Source organism: Eubalaena glacialis, chromosome 1 (genome assembly GCF_028564815.1).
Source record: "Eubalaena glacialis isolate mEubGla1 chromosome 1, mEubGla1.1.hap2.+ XY, whole genome shotgun sequence".
Classification (NCBI taxonomy): domain Eukaryota; kingdom Metazoa; phylum Chordata; class Mammalia; order Artiodactyla; family Balaenidae; genus Eubalaena; species Eubalaena glacialis.
The window spans coordinates 31,393,241-31,416,612 of record NC_083716.1 but is presented as its reverse complement, the minus strand read 5'-3'; the positions used below and the strand labels follow the sequence as shown (position 1 = coordinate 31,416,612).

Sequence of the window (23,372 nt, the reverse complement as noted above, 5' to 3'; positions counted from 1 at the left end):
ACGGCTTGCTCGTGGCCAGAGCCCACCTGGCCCTGGGGAGAAATGCACCACCTGGGGACAGCACCTGGGGGTGCCCACCACCTGTGGAGAAGTCTTACCAGAGCCTCACAGTGGGGATGGAACTCCACAGCCTGGAGCTTCCAGCTGTCCCTTCAAGCCTCACTCTGTCCCGTCTCCTTCTACTCACCTGTCCCTCCCTCTGCCCTGTGACAAACAGGAGTGGAGGCAGGAGCAACCTAGAGACCGGCCAGGGTACCCCTGTCCTTCCAAGGGCGAGGTAATGGAATGGACATTAGAACCCAAGACCTCAGCATCCAGCGGCCTTTGGACCCCACTGGTGCCATGAGTCCTGGACTGTCCCCTCCCTGTGGCTTTGGGCAGCAGCAGCCTCTTTCCCACAGCCTCTGTCAAGAAGGGGCTGGGGCCAGGGTGGCAAGGCTGGGCCTGCAGCTGGGGTAGGAGGTCTCAAAGTGCCTGCTGCGGCCCCTCAGCATTCTATGGAATCTCCATTCCTACCCCAGGCCATAGGGGCTGCCCCTTCTTGACCATTTTACAGGCCGTCTCTTGACACAGGGAAACTCAAAGCATTACTGAGTAGCTACTTATTGGGGAACCACTCATATCTTCTTGCTGGCTCCCCGTGTTACCCGTAGGATAAATGTGGGGCGGGGGCAGCTGACAGGTGATACTAGCTGAGGGAACCCAGGTCACTGTAAGTGACCACGGGGGTGTCTTTCCCATTGGCCCTGACCACCCTGCAGGCTCAGACCAGCCACATCTGAACCACCCAGCAGCCGGCTTGCCCACCTGTGTCTGGGCCAATGCGGCACTGCGTGCCCTGCTTTCTACACTGAGACAGCCAGGGAAAAGAATCCAGCACCTGTCCTGGCTACTGTTCCCAAGAGCCAATGCTTCTGCATGGGGCCAGCTCAGAGGACTCACCATGCCATGGTTACTCTTCCTCCATCTAATGCCATTAATTCAAGTCATCTACATATTGGCCTCAGCCCAGGCTCCTGCTAGGGCCACACAGCTCTCTCCAAGCAGAGGCACGAGCCCTTGCCCAGAGTCTGCGCTCAGCTCAGCTCAGACTTTGGCCACTCTCTCTCCATCCATCCCCTCCTGGGCTCCGCCCTCTGGCCACTGGTCAGTATGCTTGGTGACAGCTTTCCCTGCCCAGCTGTCCTTGCCACTCCCCTTTGCAGCACCCGCCCCACTTTCCTGCCTGAGTCCTGGCTCCTCTCAGCTCCACCAGGTGGGCCAGGCCCCTCCCACCCCTTCTGCATCCCGTTGGACGGTTTGTTTCCCCGATTTAAACTGCCAATTTGCACAGCGAAGATGTGTGTGCTGACTCCCCAGGGCAGAGTTCGTAGCTAATCTAAAGTACACCAGGATTCAGGGATTGCTCTGGGATCCTTCCACCCGCCCCATCCACATCTGTTTGTGCCTTAGTACACAGCCTCTGCCTGAACGAATTGCTTCCCTCTATCACAATCTTGGCAGAAAACTCTGTTTAAAATCAACTCAATTATGTTGTTCAGGCACGTATTAAAATGTCCAAGGGGTGCAGAGTAGAATACATCATTTTTAAGAACAGGCTATTTTTGTCAAAAGCAACCTACAAAACTTGAATCACCCACCGAGGCAAGTGGCTTCTGTATAAACTTAAGTTATCTGCCATAAAGTAGAATTTTTAGAAGGTGTAAAGAGCAGGGAACTGGGGAGAGAAAATGCTCAGGAGGAAGAAAAAAATCTGTTTGGGAAAAGATAATCATGTTAAAGGCACACCCAGAAATAGGCTGTACATGTGGCCAGACAGTTATCTCCATGGACATTTCTGATAGTGGAAGGTAGAAGAGGAGACTGATTCCCCGTCTCTTTCTTGGATTAAGCATTAAGAGGTCACAACTAAAAATCTTTTGGGCAGATACTCAACATCATTAGTCAAATTAAACCCACAACGAGCTACCACTTCAAACCCACTAGGATGGCTATAATCATAAAGAAAATCGATACCAAGTGTGGGCAAGGATGTAGAGAAATTGGAACCTTCATAACATTGCTGGTGGGAATGTAAAATGTATAGCCACTTTGGAAAACAGTGGCAGTTTCTTAAAAGGTTAAACATCAATTTCCCATGTGACCCAGAAATTCCAAGAGAAATGAAACCCTTTGTCCTCACAAAGATGTGTAAGAAAATGTTCACAGCAGCATTATTCATAATGGTCCCAAAGTGGGAATGATCCAAATGTCCAACAGTGAGGAAGGATAAACAAAATGTGCATACAATGGAAAATTATTTGCCAATAAAAAGGAATAAATACTGTTATTGGGTTGGCCAAAAAGTGCCTTCGGTTTTTAAGTAAAAATAAAAGACACATTTTTCATTTTCACCAAGAACTTTATTAAACAATGTATTCACCCTTTTGTTCCACTACCTTCTGCCATTTTTCAGGCAACCTCATAATTCCATCTTCCCAAAACTTTTTATCTTTTTGAGCAAGAAACTGTTACAGGTGCTTTTTACCATCTTCCAGGGAATTGAAATTTTTTCCATTAAGAGAATTTTGTAAAGACTGAAATAAATGGAAATCCGAAGGCGGATGAATCAGAACTTCCCAGCCAAGCTGTAACAGTTTTTGCCTGGTCATCAAAGAAACATGCGTTCTTGTGTTATCCTGATGGAAGATTATGCGTTTTCTGTTGACTAATTCTGGATGCTTTTTGTCAAGTGCTGCTTTCAGTTGGTCTAATTGGGAGCAGTACTTGTTGGAATTAATCGTTTGGTTTTCCGGAAGGAGCTCATAATAGAGGACTCCCTTCCAATCCCACCATATACACAACATCACCTTCTTTGGATGAAGACCGGCCTTTGGTGTGGTAGGTGGTGGTTCATTTCACTTGCCCCACGATCTCTTCTGTTCCACATTGTTGTACAGTATCCACTTTTCATTGCCCGTCACAATTTGTTTTAAAAACGGAACGTTTTCATTACGTTTCAGTAGAGAATCGCATGCGGAAATATGGTCAAGAAGGTTTTTTTCGCTTAACTTATGTGGAACCCAAACATCAAAGCAATTCATATAACCAAGCTGGTGCAAATGATTTTCAGTGCTTGATTTGGATATTTTGAGTATGTCGGTTATCTTCCTCGCAGTATAACGTTGATTGTTCTCAATTATTGTTTCAATTTGATCGCTATAAACTTCAACTGGTCTACCAAACCGTGGAGCATCGTCCAGCAAGAAATCTCCAGCACAAAGCTCCGCAAACCACTTTTGACACGTTCGATCAGTCACAGCACCTGTTCCACACACTGCACAAATCTTTTTGTGCGTTTCAGTTGCTTTTTTACTTTCTTGAAATAATGAAGCATAGTATGCCAAAAATGTCGCTTTTGTTCTTCCATCTTCAATATTGAAATGGCTACACAAAAATTCACCAATTTTGATGTTTTTTTAAAAATGCACGCTGATATGACAGCTGTCACAATACAGTCTAACAAAATTGTTTCGAATGAAGTTAAAGACAACTAAGCACTACTAGAGCCATCTTACGGAAAAAACCGAAAGAACCTTTTGGTCAACCCAATACATACTTGCAATGTGAAGGAATCTCAAAAACATTATGCTAAGCAAAAGAAGTCAGTCACAAAAGATATATCACATAAGTCCATTTTTATGAACCATCTAGAAAAGGCAAATCTATAGAGACAGAAATTAGATTAGTGCTTGCCTGGGGTTGGGCTGGAAATAGGAATTGATTGCAAATGGGCACAAGGGATTTTGGGGGATAATGGAAAATGTTCTAAAATTGAATTGTAGTGATAGTTGAACAACTGTAAATTTACTAAAAATCACTGAATTGTACACTCGGAACAGGTGAATTTTATGGTATGTAAGTTATACCTCATTCAAGCTTTAAAAAAAAATTTTTTTTAATCTCTTGGGGCAAGTAAAACTACAAAATCAATACTGTGACACATGGCACTCAGCCACAGATCTTGGAGCTATAAACAAATCAAGCAAGATTTTGTAAGTTTAAATCCGCTCGTTTCTGACATAAGACTCGGCCAAGGGTTTAACTGTCTGAGGCTGTAATAACAATATCTGATTGTACCTTGGATTTACATTTTTTAAAATTCTTGTTCTGAATTGTACTTCAGTTGTCAATATATAATAGTTGTTCACGAAGTTCAGTTTTGCTTTACAGCCTTAACAATGAGGTCTATTCTTAGGGTAAAAGCACAATTTAGGGGCAAGTTAACTAATTTCTCAGTGCCAGTGAAGAGATGCCTGAGACCAAATCCCTGCTCTACTAGATGTTATGTGACCTAGGGTGAGTCTGCCTCTGCCTCAGTTTCCTTATAAGTAAGGCAAGGATGATAGAACCTTCATTCATAGGTCATTATAAGTATTAAGTAAGATAATACGCGCAAAGAACAGTGTCCTGGCCTTCAGTAATAAACAGCGGTGACTATCGTTATTATCAGTATTACTACTATTACCATCTCTCCTATGGGAAACCTTCCTGTTCTAACACTCTGCTCCAGCTTTGTGCCCTACTATTGCCTTGGTGGAAGTGGCCAAGATCTCAGGGACGGTACCTAGGAGGGCAGAAGCACTCCTGAAATCCAGCCAGGTAAGTGGACACAGGCAGAGGCCGCCCCTGGTGAGCACAATCCATTTGATGTACTAGCTCCCCTTCCACCTTGAAAGCGAGACATCTCCTCACATGAGACGCTCAGCCCCATTCCCCATCCCCAAGGCTTTCCTGCGTGTGTGTCCCCGGCCCTGAAATCTCCTTAGTGCATTTCTCTCAGATGTTCTGCCAGCTCCGTAAAATAATCCACCTTGCCAATGTCTCCCTGTGACCTCTCATTTCACATACTTGGCAAGATTTCCCCCTGGTGCTCCCTCCCCCTCTCCCTGGCTATAAGTAAATTAATTAGCAGGAGTGGGCTGCCGGCGGGTATGTGGGCTCTAATGAGTTTGTCTTCATGGCTGACATCCCTGCTGACGTGCAGGGTCCCAAGGGAGCAGGAGCTGTGCCTTCTACTTGATCTGTTTCACACTCATCCCAGCACTCGTGCAGATCTTAGCTGATGGAGAGCACTGCCCAGTGGGTAAACAGTGGCAGGGATGGCAACGACAACAATGGCCACAGTAATATTAATAATAAATGCCCATCAGGCACGCATCACAGGACCCACGGGTCAGCACGCTGAGTCAAACTGCAGGCTCAGAACTAAAGATGTGGAATGTAGTGCCTGAGTTTAACCAAATAGTAGAAGAGAAGTTTCCCTATACAGAAGCATTCCAGCTAAAAAATAAGGACTCCTTTAAAGCATAACTGCAACAGCATTATCAAATGAAGAAGGAATGTTAGAATTCACATATCACCATTTCAGGATCCCTAATGAACAAGTGGGTCTAGGCATTGAAATCAATGACTGTGTTTATTACAAAAAGAAAAAAAAACAGATATCGTGAGCCTCCTGTTGAAAGTACACAATACTATGAAGTCATCTTGCCAGAAAAAGAAAAAATACCTGAACCTGACCCAAGCTCCTAGATGAAATTTTCTATCTGCAGGACCTAGAGAGAACAGAGGAACATGTGAAACTATACCACAGGGGATGCAATAAGCAAATCCAGACTGTGGGGAGCTCTATGGATCCAATAAAGCAGTGTCTTCAACAAATAACGTGCAAGGAAAAAGGAAATGGAGACCACACCTATAGATTAAAAACAACTTAAGTAACACATCAACCAGTATCTGCCAATTGTACTGCATAGGCATTTATTTATTTATTTGTTTATCTACCTATTTATTTATTTATTTATTTATGAGGGAGGGGATTTTAAAATGCTCTTTATTTTAAAAAAATTTTTAATGTACAGAAATCTCTTGCATTCCTATACACTAACGACGAAAAGTCTGAAAGAGAAATTAAGGAAACAATCCCATTTACCATTGCAACAGAAAGAATAAAATACCTAGGAATAAACCTTCCCAGAATTGTTGCTCTTTTAATTTTTAATTTATAATCAGCATTGCTGTCACTGTATTTCATTTAAGACATTATCAACTGCAAGATGCACTATTATTTTATGTATTATCAAGAAAGAACAAAACGCTGCCAATTAAACATGCCATCAATTGTAATATGCATCCCAATTCTACATTCCTATGAAGATGATATCCACATTTTATGAATGAGTAAACTGAGCCCCAGAGAAGCTGATTAACTTGCCCAGGGCCACACAGCCAGTAAGGAGCATAGCTGGAATCTGAACCCAGGATTGTCTAACTCAGAATCTGTCCTCTACCAGAGGCCATACCCGGTGAGCCAAAGGCACAGGCCAAGCCCGCTGTCTGTACCTGGAGGCTGTTACCTCCCCTAGGTCCACCTGCTGTGGTGGGGGGAGGGGGAGGGCAAGAGGGCACTCACAAGGTCTGGATGGTCCGCAGGGAGGTGAAGGTGCCCTTGGCGAGACTCTGGATCTTGTTGTCATACAGGGAGAGCAGTGAGAGGTTCTGCAGGTCCTGGAAGGTGTTGGGCCAGATGCAGTTGATCTTGTTGGCATTCAGGAGCCTGTGGGCAGAGCCAGGGCCAGGTGGTGAGGGGAGAGGCACAGAATTGGACTCATCATGTCCTAGGCACCTTCCTAGGCACCAAGCATGCGTTATGTCAGGGAGGAGTCCACGGAAGCAGGTGCAGGGGATCTGGCCCTCCGTGTGTCCACTCCACGCAGAGGAGCTCCGGCTGCCTTCTCTGTGCACAGGGACCATTTAGTCCCCCACGTTTCTCTCTTTCAAGGAACTGCTAGAGGTGCCCAATGGGATTCTGGGACAGCAGAGAGCACAGTGGCCAAGTCACCTCCCAAAGGCATTTGGGGGTATCCTTCTCCCCTTCTGCTGGGTTTCCCAGGAGCTGAGAGGGAGCATTTGGCTTCTGTGCTTCTTGGGTCCTGGGAGAGAATCCTTGCCCGAATGCTCAGGACTCAAGGAGGCTGACCTGGGCCTGGGTGTCCTCCTTCAGAAGACGACTCTGCCCCCAATCACACCGAGCTCAGCAGGAACACAGTTCGCATCTCAGGAGCCTCTCAGCTCAGGCATCCTGCAATCAGCTCTGCATCCACCTCTCCCTCCCTCTCTGGCCTCTGCAGAGCCCCCTAGACTCTCACAGTCTTGCCAGTCCTGCCATCCCCCAAGGTCCTTGCCTCCCACACCCCAAAGGGGCCGAAAGAGAGGCCGGAGGAATACTGCACCCCTTCCATGGGTCCCACCCAAGGTCACTCGCATTTGGGTCCTTACAGGAGCTGTAGGGTAAACAGGCCTCCAAACACTCCCTGGGGGAGGTCTGTGATCTTGTTCCCATAGAGGACCCTGGAGAGAAGGCAGCAGAAAGGAGAGTTAGAGGACAGCCCGGCAGGCCGGGGCACAGCTCTGCAAATCCTGCCCACACAATGGTACCACCCCTATGCCTTTCACACGCCAGGTCCCAGCAGTGTAGGCTTGTTATAACAGTGGCCAGCAGATGGCAGTAAAGTGCGACAGGAAGGGGTGGCTGGTCCCTAGTCTGCACAAAGGTACCCTATGGGCTAGAGGCAGCATGATGCCCATCACTGCGGGAGCACCCCTCCCTCACTCTCTGCCCTCACACACGGATCCCACAGAAGCCTGCAAGGGCCCCTTCCGGGGAACCTCATGGGAAATTAACCTGGTTGGGGATCCAAAGGGAGATTGTTCAAAGAGAAGAAAATCCCAAGGGCAGGAAAAATTAACATATTTTCAGGGAATTACAAGCAAAAACTGGAATGCCAGACGGCACGTGCGGTATGAGCTCTAGCACGTCAAGCGAGTCTTTCCAGCACAGACAAAACACCAGAAGGAAACAGACCAAAGTGTTAGCTGTGCTGAGATCTGGTGGCAGGATTGCGAGTGGGTTGTTTTATGCTTTAGAATTTTCAAAGTTTTCTACATGGAGCATGAATTCCATATATAATCAGAAAAAATGCAAAGGTTCAAAAAAGACAGGCAGGCAGAAATGGGTTCAGACAGATGGTGAAAGCATCATGGGGGCCTGGGGAGAGGGGTGTATTACGTTCCAATCTCACAAGCGGCCCCCCCCCCCAGCCACCCCCGGAAACATTCTGAGTAAAAACAGAGTGTGCCATCTCTGAGATCGTTCTTGGAGGACGGCGTAGCAGGAGCTAAGTAGGATCCGGGCTGGCCCATGCGGAGAGCTCCAGTGTGGCTTGAGTGGAGGAAACAAATGGGACAGTAGCTTGGATTTTACCCAGCCAGCACCAGGAAGCCTCTGAGACATCATCAGACTCCCACTGGAAAGATCCCTCCATCTGCTCTGTGGAGTAATGCAGGGGGCAGGAATTGAGGCAGGGGGACCAGGTCAGGGCCTGACAAGGTGGACACTGTCAATGTGCACTTTTTGCATGACCTCAGCATGGAAGTTCCTATATGGTGAGGGGGCGGCTGCGACCAGATACCCATGAGCAACAGGAACCCACTTAGATGTGCTACTGTCATGTTCCAATTTAGGAGGAGATTCACTCACTTTTCAGAGGAAGACCCTGCATTTTGGCAGCCACCTTCAGGATCTGATCTCTCAGCCAAGGACAGTGACCCATCACCAGGCTGTCGTGTACAGCTGTGTAGGTTGCACACTGCACAGTTTTAGGGGTGCCATTCCCAACGGCCCCACGCACTACCTTGGACTCTATTCCAAGAGAAGAGGGTGCACACAGAAGACACTGAGCTAACAGCCTCCTGCACTGCCCCAGGGGGAGTTCCATTCTGTTCCACTTCCTAGGCCCCGAATCAACGCCAAGCCCATGTCCAGTGCTGCCAAGGGACAGGTGAAAATACTCATTCCTAAGACAAATGAATGGCCCCCATCAACAGGGAGCTAGCCTGACTATAGGACACCCTGAGTTCACTCTCTATGGAGACTAAGTACCATGGGACCTCAGAGAGTGAGAGGCTTAGGGACCCTGGGAGTGCAAGCAAGGGTTCTTGGAAAAAGAGATGAAGTAACATTTCCGAGATTAATTTTCAGTGCCGCACAACATTTTGTAGATTGATGGATCCCCAACAAACTGTTGAGGGAAGGGAAATACTGGACAGGGTGGGGGGAGCAGGGTAGGCAGGAAACAGTCTTCACAATCACTCATTACAACTTGAGATCAGAGCACGTTTGGGACAAAAGATATAAGCTGTGGCAGATTTCACAACTGGAGCTGGTGGTTGCCGCCATTATAGGACCCAGGCAAGGCTTAGGAGAACGGAGTGCTGGGCCTCTGTGGGGAGGCAGGGCCAACATGAAGGCTGGGCTGAGTCAGATGACTGCCACAAAGAAGGCTGGGAAAATCCCCACCGCAGAAGGGAGAGCATGACAGTTGCCAGGGGCAACAGCTCTGCCTAGCTTTTCCATGCACTCAGCCCTTGACTCCCTCCTCCCCCTCCCAGCTGCAGAGGGTCCACAAAGAGGAAGGGAAAGCTGGGTACAGCCACCCTGGTCACTGCAGCCAGAGGGAGACCCACTGAGGCTGTGCTCCTTCTCTAGCACCCACCAGAGGGGCCCTGAGCCCTGGGCCCTGCCAGCCTCCTTGGGGGATGCCCTGGACCACTACAGAGCCTTGGCACTGCTACTCACAGCGAGTTCAGGGACCGGAGGCCCTGGAAGGCGTCGGGCGCGATCTCCAAGATCTGGTTGTTGCTCAAGTCTCTGCAAGGTGAGCAGAGGAGAGACGGCGGCTGAATCTCTCAGTGGCCACCAAGCCCTGCCTGTCCCCCCTACCTCCCAGATACCACAGGAGGGCAAGGGTTTCTTTGAAATTAGGAAAGAGAAGGGCCAGTTCCCCTATCTACCTGAAAAACCCACGACTGGCCACTATTTCCCTGTGCAATCCAAGGGTCATGCACGGTCGGATACCCCAGCTTTCCCCTACACACACCCCTCACAGCCTCAACTGCTCCTATGGGTGCCCAAGCTGAAATGGTCAGCTCTGGTCATGTGCCAGACTTGGACTCAGCATCTTATTTAGGCCGCATGACAGCCCTTCGAGGAGGTCGCACCACCGCCATCCCCATGTCACAGATGAGCCTGGTAGGAAGGCCAGATGATGGCTTTGCCGGGGGCTCAGCCACGGCAGGCAGAGTCAGGACCTGCCCCGGGGCTGTGGCCTGCCTGCTCCAGGCTCAGCCCCATGCTGACCCCCAGGAAACAGCAGGAGGCACTCACATCCTCCGAAGCTTTCTGTAGGGAGAGAAGGCTCCGGGGGGGATGGACTTGATCCCATTGAGCTCCAGGCGGCTGCAGAGAGAGAACACAGAGGAAGGACAAGGGCAGGTCACCCCACCCCTGCCGTTGCCCAAACCAGACCCTTTGCCTGCCAGCCCCTGCTCCCACCCTCCATCTGGAGTAGGGGGGCTGGCACAGGCAGAGAAAATGGACAGGTTTTCGAGCTCCATTATCCCAGGCTGCCATGGCTGAAAGGGGCTCACGAATGATGCTAATACTAAGAAACCAATTCTTTTTTTTTTTTTTGGCTGCACCACGGGGCTTGCAGGATCTTAGCTCCCCGACCAGGGATCGAACCCGTGCCCCCTGCAGTGGAAGCGAGGAGTCTTAACCACTGGGAACCGCCAGGGAAGTCCCTAAGAAACCAATTCTAGCAGACTCACCCAGCTGGGCTGGACAGATGGACCACAGAGGGATACTCCTCTCCAACCCTCCAGAGTTGCCAGCCTTGGGCAGACAACTTGGCCCAGCTGAGGCAAAGTATGTCTTCTCCGTTTGCACTGAGGGGCCTCAGGGCAAGCCTTGGGGTAGCGCTTGCACTGGCTCTTCACTGGACCACCACAGCCTGGCCTGGCCTGAGGGGTGCATCCCAGCGCCTGCCCTGCCTGTACTTACATCTCCGTCATGGTCTCGGGAAGGTTGGCGGGGATGGCGGTGAGGCCTTTGCCACGACAATCCACAATGCCGTTGCTACAGGTGCACATGGCTGGGCAGGAGCCGGAGGAGAGGGTGCAGGAGGGCACGTGCCCCGCCTCCCCCTGGCCTGTGGAAACAGTGGGCTGTGACCTCAGGGGGCCCTGGGTCAGGACCTCCCTTCCTAGATACAGACTGATGGATGGGGACAAGGTGTTTCTCTAGATGAGGATGAACCAGAGGAGATCACCAAGGACCATGATGTAACTCTGCGGGTGCCTGGTACATAGCAGGTACTTGTTTGCTGAACTTGAATCTGAACATAACTGTGCTGCATGAGCATGTGATTTGCACGCTAGGAAATCCTACCCTCAGTTCTGAGGCTCCAGGTTCTAGTCCAAGTCACTCAACACTTCTGGCCTGAGTATGACAAGGACAATGTTTATTGAGCACTTACTCTGTGCCACATGCCATAATAAGTGTTGTACATGCAGAATCTCATTGAATCCTACTGCAAAGAGCATGAAATCATTGTGGCCACTTCACAGGTGAGAAAACTGAGTCCTCAACATTAATTAATAGCACATGGAATCTCACCACATAGGTGGTGAGATCAGGGTGAAGCCCAGTGTCTGATGTAAGGACCCACACTTTTTAAAACCGAGGTATCATCGGTTATACCAAGTGCACCATCGTAAGTGTATAGCTGGCTGAATTTCCACATGTGGGTACTGCCACAGAACCACCCCCTCGACATGGAATATTTCCATCACCCAAGAAGGTTCCCTCATGCTCCTTCCCTGAGCTAGCCGCTATTCTGAGATCTATCATCAAAGATTTGCTCTGCTTGTTTGTGGACTTCACATAAAGGGAACCAGACAGAAGGCTCTCTTGCATCTGGCTTCTTGCCCTCAACGTAAAATCTCCGAGATTTGCCCATGTTGTTGTGTAGTCTGTTCTTTTTTATTGCTGACTCATAGTCTATTGTATGTATGTGCCATCATTGGCTAATCCAATCTCCTGTTGGTGGACATCTGGGCAATCTCCAAGTCTGGGATATTATGAAAAACGCTGCTTGGATGTTCTTGGACGTGTGCTTGGCAGAACATGTGCACATACCTAGCAGTGGAGCTGCAGAATCACGTCTCACACACACCGCAGCCCTGAGCACAGCGGTGTTCGAGTGCAGTCTCGGGGGCTGCCGGTGCTGAGGAGGAGGGGACAGCCACCCCACCCCACCCCCGAGCCTCACCCTGAGGGGAGGAGGCCGAGCTCTGTGTGGCTGGCGGGCTCAGATCCACAGGATTGGGAGGAATGGGCAGCCCCTAATCCTCTGTCACGGATCTGTGAGCCGGTCATTCACTCAGCAAACATTCTTGAGCATCTATCTCTCTGTGTCAAGTGTGAGCAAAGTACTAAGAAATGGCCAGAGAACACAGCACAGGTACCCATGCTTTCATGGACTTTGCAATCAGTCTATGCGGGACTCCCTCTGGGGCCAGGGAAGGCTCCCTGGGCCCTGCAGGTTGAGGAGGAGGAGTGGGCAGCAAGGCGGGGAGGATGTAACCAGCAGGGAGACAGCCTGCCAGGAGGCCAGGGTGGGAGGCACCTGCTCCCGGGAGGGGCAGAGGCAGGCACGACTGAGACGCAACCGTGAGGAAGCCACCAGGCAGAGGAGGCAGAGGTGACCTCGTCCAGCCTCGCAGAGCTGGAGGGCAGTTTGGACTCTCCTAGGAGCACTGAAAGGCCAGGTAAGGACAAAGCTACAGTGACCAGCCCAAAGCTGTGGGTCTCTTTAGGTCTTTCTGGCTGCAATATGGAGATTGGAGGGGCCAGAAAGGAAGTGGGGTGGCCAGGCAGGAGGCTCTCACAGGACCCCAGGTGGAAGATGGAGGTACGGACTCTGGAGTCCATTTCACTTCGAACCAAGGCTAGAAGGCCCAATTTAATGACTTTTCAAGATAGCAGGGGTGAGACAATGGGGGATGGGAGAGGTGGTAATAGGAGGGGGCAAGGAGTGGGTGGAGTGAGGGGTGGGAGGTGAGGGGCGGGAGCACTGGGTAGAAGCAAAGAAGCAAAAGGGAGACATTGGGTAGAAGGGATGGGACAGAAGGGGACAATGGGTAGGGGACAGGAAAGAAGTGATGGGTAGGAGACAGGAGGGGAAATGCAGTGGAGGCAAGAGGTGATGTGGAGACACAGGTGATGGGTGAGACCACGGATGGGGAAGGAGGAGGAGAACAGTGAGGACAGGACACAATGAGTAGGGACAGGAGAGAACACGGGTGAGGGTAGGAGACGGTGAGATGTCCTCATCCCATCCATGGATGAGGACAGGAGGTCACGGGTGGGCCAGATGTTAATGCGTGGTGACAGGAGGTTAGTGGGAGGGAACGGGAGGTGGGGCAGGGGGCAGGCGATGGGCAGCCGGAAGCCCCAGCAGGGCCTGCACCCACCTGGGCAGCTGAACTCACTCTTCTGGACCTCGGCCACGTTGAGGCCGCGCAGGCTGGCAGGGCCCGAGCACTGGGTGAAGAGCCCGATGGTTGGCCGCTGCCTCAGCCACTGGGAGAGCCAGGCCAGGTGGCAGTCGCAGAACAGGTGGTTGGAGTGCAGGCGGCTGCGGGGGGAGGGAGGGGTCAGGGTGGCTCACGACCCACCTGGGCCCCCAGCCCCTGGCCGCACAGCGGGAGCCCCTTCGCCCACAGGGCAGGGGGCCGAGCCCCTGGCGCTCCACTCAGTCGGGGCACGGCCTACACGCAGTCAGCTGCGCGGCTCAGCCCCGACTTGGTGATTACCTGCAGCAGCGGGAAACTTCCCAGCAGCTGCCCCTTCCCTCCCAGCGGGCTCGGCGGGTGAGAGGGGCACCCCTTTGGCTGGAGTGTGCCCAGTGAAGATGCATCTCACCGAGCTCACGTAGACCCACTGCCCAAATCACTTAACTCATCTTCAAACACAAAAACAAATCATTTGTTGTCCCAGGAAAACATCAACTATAAATGACATTCAACGTCCTTCCGTTGTAGATCACCTCCCCCTCTCCCAACAACACTCAGCCCCCGCCCTGAGGTGGCCTCCGGGGGTGCAGAGGAGGCCGAGCTCCTTCCCCTCCGCCCCCGGCACCTCCCCTGCCCGGCACTGTGCTCTCGGCCAGCCCGGGCTGACTCACAAGGTCCGCAGCTTGGGCATGTGGTTGAAGCTGGACACGGGGATGGTGGTGATGCTGTTGTTATTCAGAGTCCTGAACGAGGGAAGCCAGAGTCACTGAGCATCCGCCCAGCCGTAAGCTGCGTGGGAAGGAGGGGCACAGCTTCTCCCTCACACTGCGGCTCGAGTCCACCCTCGAGGTGACCAGCCCTGCGCTGGACCCGGGGGCTACGCCGGAAAGCCACCCTCAGGGAAAGCCCTGAGCTGTGATGAAGAGGCAGCTGCACCACAGACCCCCCAGGCTGGTAGGACAGGGGACGGGGGGGACCATAGAAGGTGAGGATGGGTGCAGGCTCGGGCTGGCCTGGAAGAAAGCGTGGGGTTTGGACAGACGGAGGGAGAAAGGCGAGGCACTGCAGCCCTGTGTGTTAGAAACTCCAGAGAGACACGGCCACTCGCCCTGGGCTTCATCACGAGCAGTTTAAGCCTGGGTCACACTGCCACAGGCATGACCCCAGGAGTACACGTCCTTCCGTCCTTAGCGACAAGTCTAGGAGAGCAGAGAGCATGGCCTCTGCCCTGGGCCTGGCATCCACCTCCCAGGCCTCCCGCCTCCTGTGGGGCTTCCCAGCCCGAACGCCAGCTGCCTGGGCCTCAGCGCCCGTGATGGCCAGCTCTCCTGCCTCTGTTTCCCTTCCTATGTTTTACTTACAGCACTTCCAGCCCCCGCAGAGCCCGGAAAGCTCCTTCCTCAATGCAGCTGATCTGGTTCTTGTCCAGCTGTCTGTGAAGCAAGGGAAGGTTATAGAGAGGATGGCACGTTGCCTACAGCGGGGATGTCCAGACATTTTGATCAACCACTCCATTAGTTTAAAAAAAAAAAGACCTGACCCCAATCATTTGTCCAGTACGTATGTGTTGATCCAAATAGTAAATGTTAATAAAAGCTTAAATTCTTTCTTATTTTTAGTTAAAACAGTAAGTATAAGTAAGTTATATTATACTCCTCTCCCCAACCTTGCATATTTCCTGGGGAGCAGGCACCGCCCCCACTTTGGAGACCACCTAGAGGGTGCTTGCTGGTGGCTGTAAAATCAGAGTCTGTCACAGGAGCCATGGCAGCCACAGCCGGCAAACAGATTTCAGCCTGAGTGCCAAGTGAGACCGACTCACGGTGGCTACCTGGACTGCTGCTTCCAGAATAAACTGAAGCTGTGATTGGGTTCCTTGGGAAAGAATGCGGTGATCAATTAGCAATGTATACTACAGGCACGAGGGTCAGGGAGTGACAAGCATGCCAGGCATTTGCCATCACTATGGCAGTCAGACCTGGGGTGGGGTGGAGTGTAAGCCTGGACCAGAATAAATTTGAGTAATAGAAATAAACCATTATATTTAAATAGCATTTGGCTTCCCTGGTGGCGCAGTGGTTAAGAGTCCGCCTGCCAATGCAGGGGACACGGGTTCAAGCCCTGGTCTGGGAAGATCCCACATGCTGCGGAGCAACGAAGCCCGTGCGCCACAAGTACTAAGCCTGCGCTCTAGAGCCCGTGAGCCACAACTACTGAGCCCGCGTGCCACAACTACTGAAGCCTGTGCGCCTAGAGCCTGTGTTCCGCAACAAGAGAAGCCACCGCAGCGAGAGGCCCGCGCACCGCAACGAAGAGTAGCCCCTGCTCACCGCAACTAGAGAAAAGCCCGCACGCAGTAACGAAGACCCAACGCAGCCAAAAATAAAATAAAATAAATAAATCTTAAAAAATAGCATTCAACAAAGTGTATTTATTTCCATATCTCATTTAAACCTCAGAGCAAGCTTGTGAGATAAATATGATGTCCCCATTTTGCAAAACAATATATAGAGGCTCAGTGAAGTTAACTGACTTGCAGCAGCTTATACAATATGGACCTGCAAGAAAACATTCAGACCCAGCTCTCCCCACCCACTGGAGGGCAAGGGCACAGAGACTATCCATTGCAATGGAACAAGAACATCACCCAACACCCCACAGTTCATGACACTCCCTTCAACCTGGCCCCCAAAGGATGCCTGTTTCCTCCAGCCCCAGACTGTTCCAGAAGACCATGCTGGCACGAGCCATCTCAGAGCCCAGACCAGCTCCTTGGCTTCCTGGACCACAGGGCTTGGGGAGACCCATATGGATGCTGACAGGGGTGGCCCGACAGTCCCCAAGCCCCTCTCCCTCCCAGGCCCATACTCACAAATTTTTGAGGTCTGTGGCTCCACGAAAAGCCTTTCTGGGGATGGCTTGGATGGTGTTCTCACTCAGGTCCCTGCGAGGACAAAGCCAGAGGGAGAACACTGTCAGAAAAGGTTTCTCCAGAGTGCCCTGATGAGTCAGGGAGGTCAAGCAGGCCAGACAGTGCCCAGACCAGACACAGCTGTATCCCAGCACCTGGGACAGTGCTTGGCATGCAAAGATCACTGGGTAAACATTTGTCGAATGAATGAATGAGTGAATAAATGAGCTGGAACTCGGTCCCCAGCCACCCCCCCTTCTCTGGGCAGAGGGGTTGCAGCTGGAGGGTGCAGCCTGGGGCAGCAGGGATCAGCTCTGCCAGCCCCCAAGCCTGCCCACCAGACCCACCGGGGTCAGCTCAGCCCCCAAGGCATCGTCCAGGGCTGCAAAGGAGCAAGCAAAGAAGGAGCTTCTCGACGGGGCCCACAGCTGCCCTGAGACCTATGGCGAGTCTACCTACCGTTCCTGATCTGTTTTACTGATCAGGAATGGGGGCTTCAGAAGAAGGCACAGCTGGACCCCAGATAACCCCAGCCCACCCAGGTTGTGAACTCCAGGCTGGGTCTGACTCCAGATCCCGTGGTCTCGGGGACTGCAGGAAGCAGGGCTGCCACTGAGCCTGGATCCACACGGGGGACTGAGCACGCTGGGCTAGGGACTGCCGTGCTGCATCCCTGCCCTGGGGCTTGGAGGGCAGGGACCTCAGAGGACTCCATCACCTCCCCATTATTAACGTCCTGAAGTGAGGGAGGAGGCGTTGCAGGGACTCAGCAACTCAGCTTCTGCTCCCCAGCAGGATAGGGCCTCAGGCACCTGTCCAGCTGCCTCTCCTCCCTCCCTCAATCCTCACTGCGGACTTTTACAAACGCCCCTTTGCTTCCCACCGTGGTGATAACAACCGCCCCCCAACGCCTGCACCGCCCAGCGCGTCACAAGCGTGAGCGCGCCTGAGCCTCGCACTAACCGCCTGGGCCTCGCACTAACCGTGGGGCAAATACTATTGCCGTCCCCCTTTCACAAAGGACGAGAGGGAGGTTCAGAGAAGTTCCACAGCTTTTTTGAGGGAACACTGGCGGGTGGTGGCTCCAGAATCTGAAACTGGCAGTCAGGTTCCAGAGCCTCCCCTCGCACAGCAGCCCTGGGAGGAACTGCGACCTCAGACGGCCAGGGCTGCCTGTCCCAACGTGGGACGGGCAGTTCTGCAGTCCCCGGACCCTCCTCCTGGGCCAGGCCCATGGGGCTTTGACCATCTCCATCCCTTCAACCATTCACCCCACGGGCCTCAGGGTTCACCTCAAACCTGAGAACACAGCCCACAGGGCCACTCAGCGCACTGTCCCCTGAGCTGTGGGAACCGCTCCCCTCTGCCTGGGTTTTTCTGCTAAGACAACAAAACAGAAGCATCGCAGCAGAGCGCATGGGGCCCTGACCTCAGAAAGGCAGGTTCGAATCCCGGTTCCCCACCTCCTGGCTGTGCATCTGTGGCTCAGCCTTTCCCTCCTGAGCCCCAGTTTCCTTCTGTGCAAAGTGCGGGAATAGAAGCCTTGCAAGGCCTGCCCCGCAAACCCCCCAAAACCCTGCCCCCTGCACAGAGTGTCAGCCAACCTCTGCGAGCTCCCTCCCCTCCAAACCGCGACCCCTCCTGTCCCCCAGCTAACCGGCCCCAAGCACCTGTGGTCCAAAGGGGCTTTGTCACCATCACACCCCGTTCCCTGCTCGGTCTCTCCTTGAAGGAAGGCGTCTCAAGCCTGTGACACAGCCTCTCCTCTCTCTCCTCCAAAACTACATTCCCGCTGTGTCTGGCTTCACTATAACCGGCATGTGTTTGTCCCTTAATGTGACAGCACCTTCTGCCCCCCTCCCCCCGGCCTCCCAGGTTTCAGAAAGATGGAGGGTGCCCAGGAGTGGGGACCTCTGGCAGCACCCTCATCTCAGCCCTAGCTAGCAGTTCGCCCTTCAGCCAAGCCTGGGAAGAAACTCTGGGCTGACAACTCACAACCATTATTCCGTTTAATCCTCACTACAATCCTGCAAGGAAGGTTTCTCCTTTGTATCGACTAGTTTATTGATTTAGGCCAACCTTGTTCCAGAAAGGCTCTAAGGTGACTTACAGGGATTTATAAAACAGCAAGAGAGCAGGAGTAAAAAGTAGGGCAAAGAAAAGACAAATCAATATCGGACACCAAGCATGCAGCACCACGTGATCCACACAGCTGCCTGGTCGGGACAGGGGGTAGGTTCTAAGCTTTCTGAGAGCTGATGTGAAAAGGGAAAACTGGTCAGTTAACTGCATCCCCGATATATGTATAAATTCAAAAGAACCAGTTTCTCGGGAGTAGAGCTGTTTTTGGCACTAAGATGAGACAAGAATTTCTCCAGGGGTCTTTATGAAAAACGACTGTGTATCCTAATCAATAACGCTAGATCCTTATAATAAATGGGTTTCAAGTGTCTGTTTCTTATAATAACATCACATCAAAGTATGATTCAGGCAGAGCAATTCTATGAGGATGCACACCGGGAGCTAAGTGGGGAAGGGAGGGGCAGGAACGGTCTGTCAAAGGCAGGAGGCATCGAGCCTGGCATGATCCAGGAGTAGCTGAGAACAGGAGGTGCTGGGAAGAGAGTGTTGGCAGGAAAAAGCCTCGCAGACCAGAGAAGGCGACAGGTTAGACCAGAGAGGGGTGTGATCTGATGGCCTTTTAGACATGGCTCTGGGGCACCAAAACTTATAGAGAAAAGACGCTGCCCCCAACGGACACCAAGTGCCAATTATTGACGTGAGGGTCCAGGGGTGGGTGTGGATCCACCAGGGCCAGGCCACAGTAGTGAGCTGGTGCTCACACTGTTAAAATGAGTAAAGGAAACTGAATTTGAGACCTTAAAGAGGTCAGCCTCTAGACCAGAGGGAAACAGGTGAGCCTTCGAAGGCAGAGGAAAATGCAGAGTGCTGACAGCAGAGAGGGTGGTGGAGAGAGCCCGAACTCTGCAACGGAAGGATCTAAGTTCAGTTCCTGCTTCTGCCATTTACAGCAGAAGTTACACGCCTGAGAGCTTCAATTTCCCTATTTGTAATATGGGGATTAAAATATCTACCACGCAGGACTTTGAAGAAGATTAAGAGAGTTCATGTAAATATTTACGCTTCTGTTCTAGTACCTCCATTTGGCAATATTTAAGAAATGCTGGGGACTTCTTTGGTGGTCCAATGGTTAAGACTTTGCCTTCAAATGCAGCGGGTGCAGGTTCGATCCCTGGTCGGGTGGGGGCTAAGATCCCACATGACTCGGGGCCAAAAAACCAAAACATAAAACAGAAGCAGTATTGTAACAAATTCAATAAAGACTTTAAAAATGGTCCACAGTTTAAAAAATCTTAAAAAAAAAAAAAAAAAAAAAACTCTTAAGAAGAAAAAAAGGAAAGAAAAAAAGAAATGCAGGCTTTTGTCCCACCTTCATTAAGCACAGTCCGCCTATCCCTTTGCTAAGGTTCTGACTGTTGTTTCCAGTTATCTCACTAGGGGGCGCCAAAAGCCTTCCCCGGACTTGGGTGCTTGCTCAGCCATTTGGCAAACCCAAACAAAGCTATTCTTTTTTTTGCCCCGTTGATCCCCTACCTGGTCAACAACTGTCTTGTCTTTCCCAAACCTCTTTGAAATAAAGTTTCTCATATCCATTTTCACCAGGTTGGCATGCAAACTTCAAATGTACCACCTACAACTTTTCTCATCATATTTTCCCAGGCCCTGAGCCTCCTTTTTCTCCCTGAAACTTGATCGATGTTGCCCTATTCTTCTCCCTCAGTGACCTTGTCAGAGACCCTGAAGTGAGGTGCGTGGCCTGGGGTGTGTCAGGGCAGAATGAGATACACTGAGAGAGGTCATCCTGGAAGAGGGAGGGCTCTGGAGCTGGAAGGACAAACCAAAACCCGGAGCAGCTGGTGGCCTGATCCTGGCCAGGGGCACAGGGCACAGAGCCACAGGGCGGACAGCAGCTCAGAAGGACGCCTCAGGAAGGATAGCGAGAAGCAGATTCAAGAGCAAGGATGCAGCAACCAGACAAGGGACCGGCTGGGGACAGATTCTACGGGAAAGGATAAGGTCCTAGATTTCTGACAAGCTCCCAGGGGATACAGATGCTGCTGGTCCAGGAAGCACACACTGAGAGGCCAGGGCATAGAGGAGAACGCCCACAGCTGAGTGTCACCCTGGAGACTTGGGTTCAACGAGCCCTGTCTCACCCACTTAAATCATGTGGTCTTGGGTGAGTCACTAACCTCTCTGGACTCAGTTTTCTCATCTGCAAAATGGGGGTGAGAAGTGGTACCTACCTTGCAGGCTCTGATGTGATAGGCACTGGGTGCTCTCACCCCTGCCCATGACTCCACATGTGCTGCCGTTCCTTCATTGCCTCGAATCCCTCCTGCCACAGGACCTCTGCACTTCCGTTCCCTCTGCCGAGACTATTCTTCCTCCACTCTTGAGGAGGAATGGTAACTCCTATTCATCCTTCACATCTCAGTCTACAGACACCTCCTCTGACGGCTCCCTCTGCTGCAGGCTCCCAGGGCCCCGACGCTTTCTCTTCTCAGCACTAATCCAGGTTTATAATGAAATATTTGTGTACTGGATGTAATAAAATACTGATTTTTGGTTAACATCCATCTCTGCCTCCAGACAGTCCCTGGACACCTGGTGCGTTGCAGAGGCTCAGTAATTTTTAGCTGAACTGAACTAAAGTGGATCCTTCCATGATTCTCTTGATCCAATCCCTCTGCATTTTCCGGATTAAAGCAAGGAGTTAGGACAGGCCATATGACTGAGAGGGAAAAGCAGGGGCGTGGGGCAGGATGGCTGGTTCTGTGTAAACTTCGTGAGACCAGACCTCTTCCCCGTGCACTGGGTATGGTTGTACTTGCTCTGCCTAACACTCACCCAACGAGTGAGGGCTCTGAAGGGGGGAGAAGCACTTGTTGCCAAAGGTGTTATAATCGACTCTGCCCTTCCCTTCACCCATCCTTACGGAACTTCAATAATCACCCTCCATGGCTCTGAGGTGGTCCCAGCATCACGAGCAGAGAGGTGGGGGAGGCTCTGAGGAAGGTAAGTGACTCTCCTAGGACCCACAGGAGGACAGGGAGCTGGAGCCCCTGGGGTCCACCCGGGGGGTTCGAGGTAAGGGTGCTGCAGGCAAAGATCCCCCTGCCTGAATCCCACCACCCAAGATCAAGGGCCCTGAGATGCGAGCTGCTGCCAGTAACTCCACCCCCGGAGTCTGGGACACCCCAATGACCCCAGCTGGGTCCCCCTTCCCTGAAGAGAAGGGGGTAGCAAGCCCACAGCCTGGCTTGGGCACCACCCCAGGAGCACCGCCCCTCCTCCTCCACACTGCCAATCCCTCCAGCCTCTGCCAGGGCTCAGAGAGGCAGGGGCTAGAAAGCCGAGGTCAGGACCCCATGTTCTGTCTGCTAATCCCCCTTCACGCTCTAACCAGATTGGGTCCTGCTGGCAGACCGGCCTGAGGGGATCAGCACAGGGGGCGTGTCCAGCCGGGGATGCTGGGCACCAGCCAAAGCCAGACTCAGCATGGGCTCCTGCCCCTCCCTGCCGGCCCCACTGCAGAGCTGGGGGCCTGCTCTGTCTGCCTTTCAAGCCACACAGAGGCTCTGGGCAACCCGGCCTGTTCCCTCGCCTGACTGGTTACCCTGCGCTCGCCCAGTATGGGGTTGGAGGAAACCAGGGCAGCCCGACTGTTCCAGGCCACCTCCCCCAGGGCTCCCTTAGCGGATTAAGGACTTGGGCCTTGGGCCTTGAAGCCGGCCACGTACGCCCCACCGAGGGACCTCAGGGCAGTTTCCTAACGCCTTGAGCCTCAGTGTCCTCCTCAGTAAAGTGGGAATGATCGTGGGGTCATGGGGCTTAACTGAGGCTGTGCGTGGTGCTCTTGGCCGGGGCTGGCAGAGTCAGCTGCCACTGCTAATTGCCTTTATGGGCCTCGGGGCTGGGGGGCCAGGGAGGCTCAGGGTTGAAAAATCCCGGTCTTGGAATCAGGGGGATGAGGCTGGAGGCTGGCTCTGCCACCAGCCCGCTGTGTGATCTCGGGCACGACCGGCGGTTAGTTCCCAGCCCCAGGGTCTCCCCTTCCAACAGCACTACCTCCCAGTGAGGTCGGGAGGATTAAATCACACACCGGTGGGCCCAGCTCCGGGCAGCCTCCCTCACGCTGCTGCTGCCGCTGCTGCTGCCGCTGCTAAGTGCCGCCCAAGGACGCTCAGCTGGTGACTCAGCGCCCACGTCTCTGGCACCTGAACCAGCAGCAGCGGAGCCACCTGGGAGTTTTAGAAATATGAACTTTCTAGCCCCGCCTACTGAATCAGAATCTGCATTTTAGTAAGATCCCCCCCAGGTGATTCATATGCATATTAAAGTTTGAAAAGTGCTGGGACTTCCCTGGTGGCGCAGTGGTTAATAATCCGCCTGCCAATGCAAGGGACACGGGTTCGAGCCCTGGTCCGGGAAGATCTCACATGCCGCGGAGCAACTAAGCCCGTGCGCCACAACTACTGAGCCTGCGCTCTAGAGCCCGCGAGCCACAACTACTGAGCCCGCGTGCCACGACTACTGAGCCCGCGCGCCTAGAGCCCGTGCTCCGCAACAAGAGAAGCCACCGCAATGAGAAGCCCACGCACCGCAACGAAGAGTAGCCCCCGCTCGCCGCAACTAGAGAAAAGCCCGCGCGCAGTAAAATAAGTAAATAAATAAATTTTAAAAAGAAAAGTGCTGCATCTGACAGAGGGAAGCTTAAAACTCTTCCTGTCCCCAGCTAGGGCTAAAGCAAAGGGGTTGCAGCCCCTGTACCCGCCAGCTTTTCAAAGCCAGGGGCAGAGGAGACAACTCCCACTCCTTAGGGGGCGGGATGGGAGGAGACTTGGACACAGACACCCCCACTGGGTGGAGAGAGGGAAGAGCAGCCTCTGACCTGTCACCTGTGGCATGCCACTGCCCA

The 23,372-nt window shown here is 52.4% G+C and overlaps 1 protein-coding gene across 1 annotated transcript in view; it reads right to left on the bottom strand.

Annotated features, from left to right (window-relative positions):
• Positions 1-23,372, bottom strand: part of SLIT1 (slit guidance ligand 1) — a 169,613-nt gene that overhangs the window by 39,697 nt on the left and 106,544 nt on the right. The window contains exons 5-13 of the mRNA XM_061210737.1: positions 16,331-16,402; positions 14,820-14,891; positions 14,130-14,201; positions 13,417-13,580; positions 10,943-11,090; positions 10,268-10,339; positions 9,680-9,751; positions 7,321-7,392; positions 6,455-6,598 (exon numbers count right to left, since the gene is read on the bottom strand). Of these exons, the coding sequence (XP_061066720.1) occupies positions 6,455-6,598; positions 7,321-7,392; positions 9,680-9,751; positions 10,268-10,339; positions 10,943-11,090; positions 13,417-13,580; positions 14,130-14,201; positions 14,820-14,891; positions 16,331-16,402 (888 nt within the window). The remainder of the gene's footprint in view (positions 1-6,454; positions 6,599-7,320; positions 7,393-9,679; positions 9,752-10,267; positions 10,340-10,942; positions 11,091-13,416; positions 13,581-14,129; positions 14,202-14,819; positions 14,892-16,330; positions 16,403-23,372) is intronic.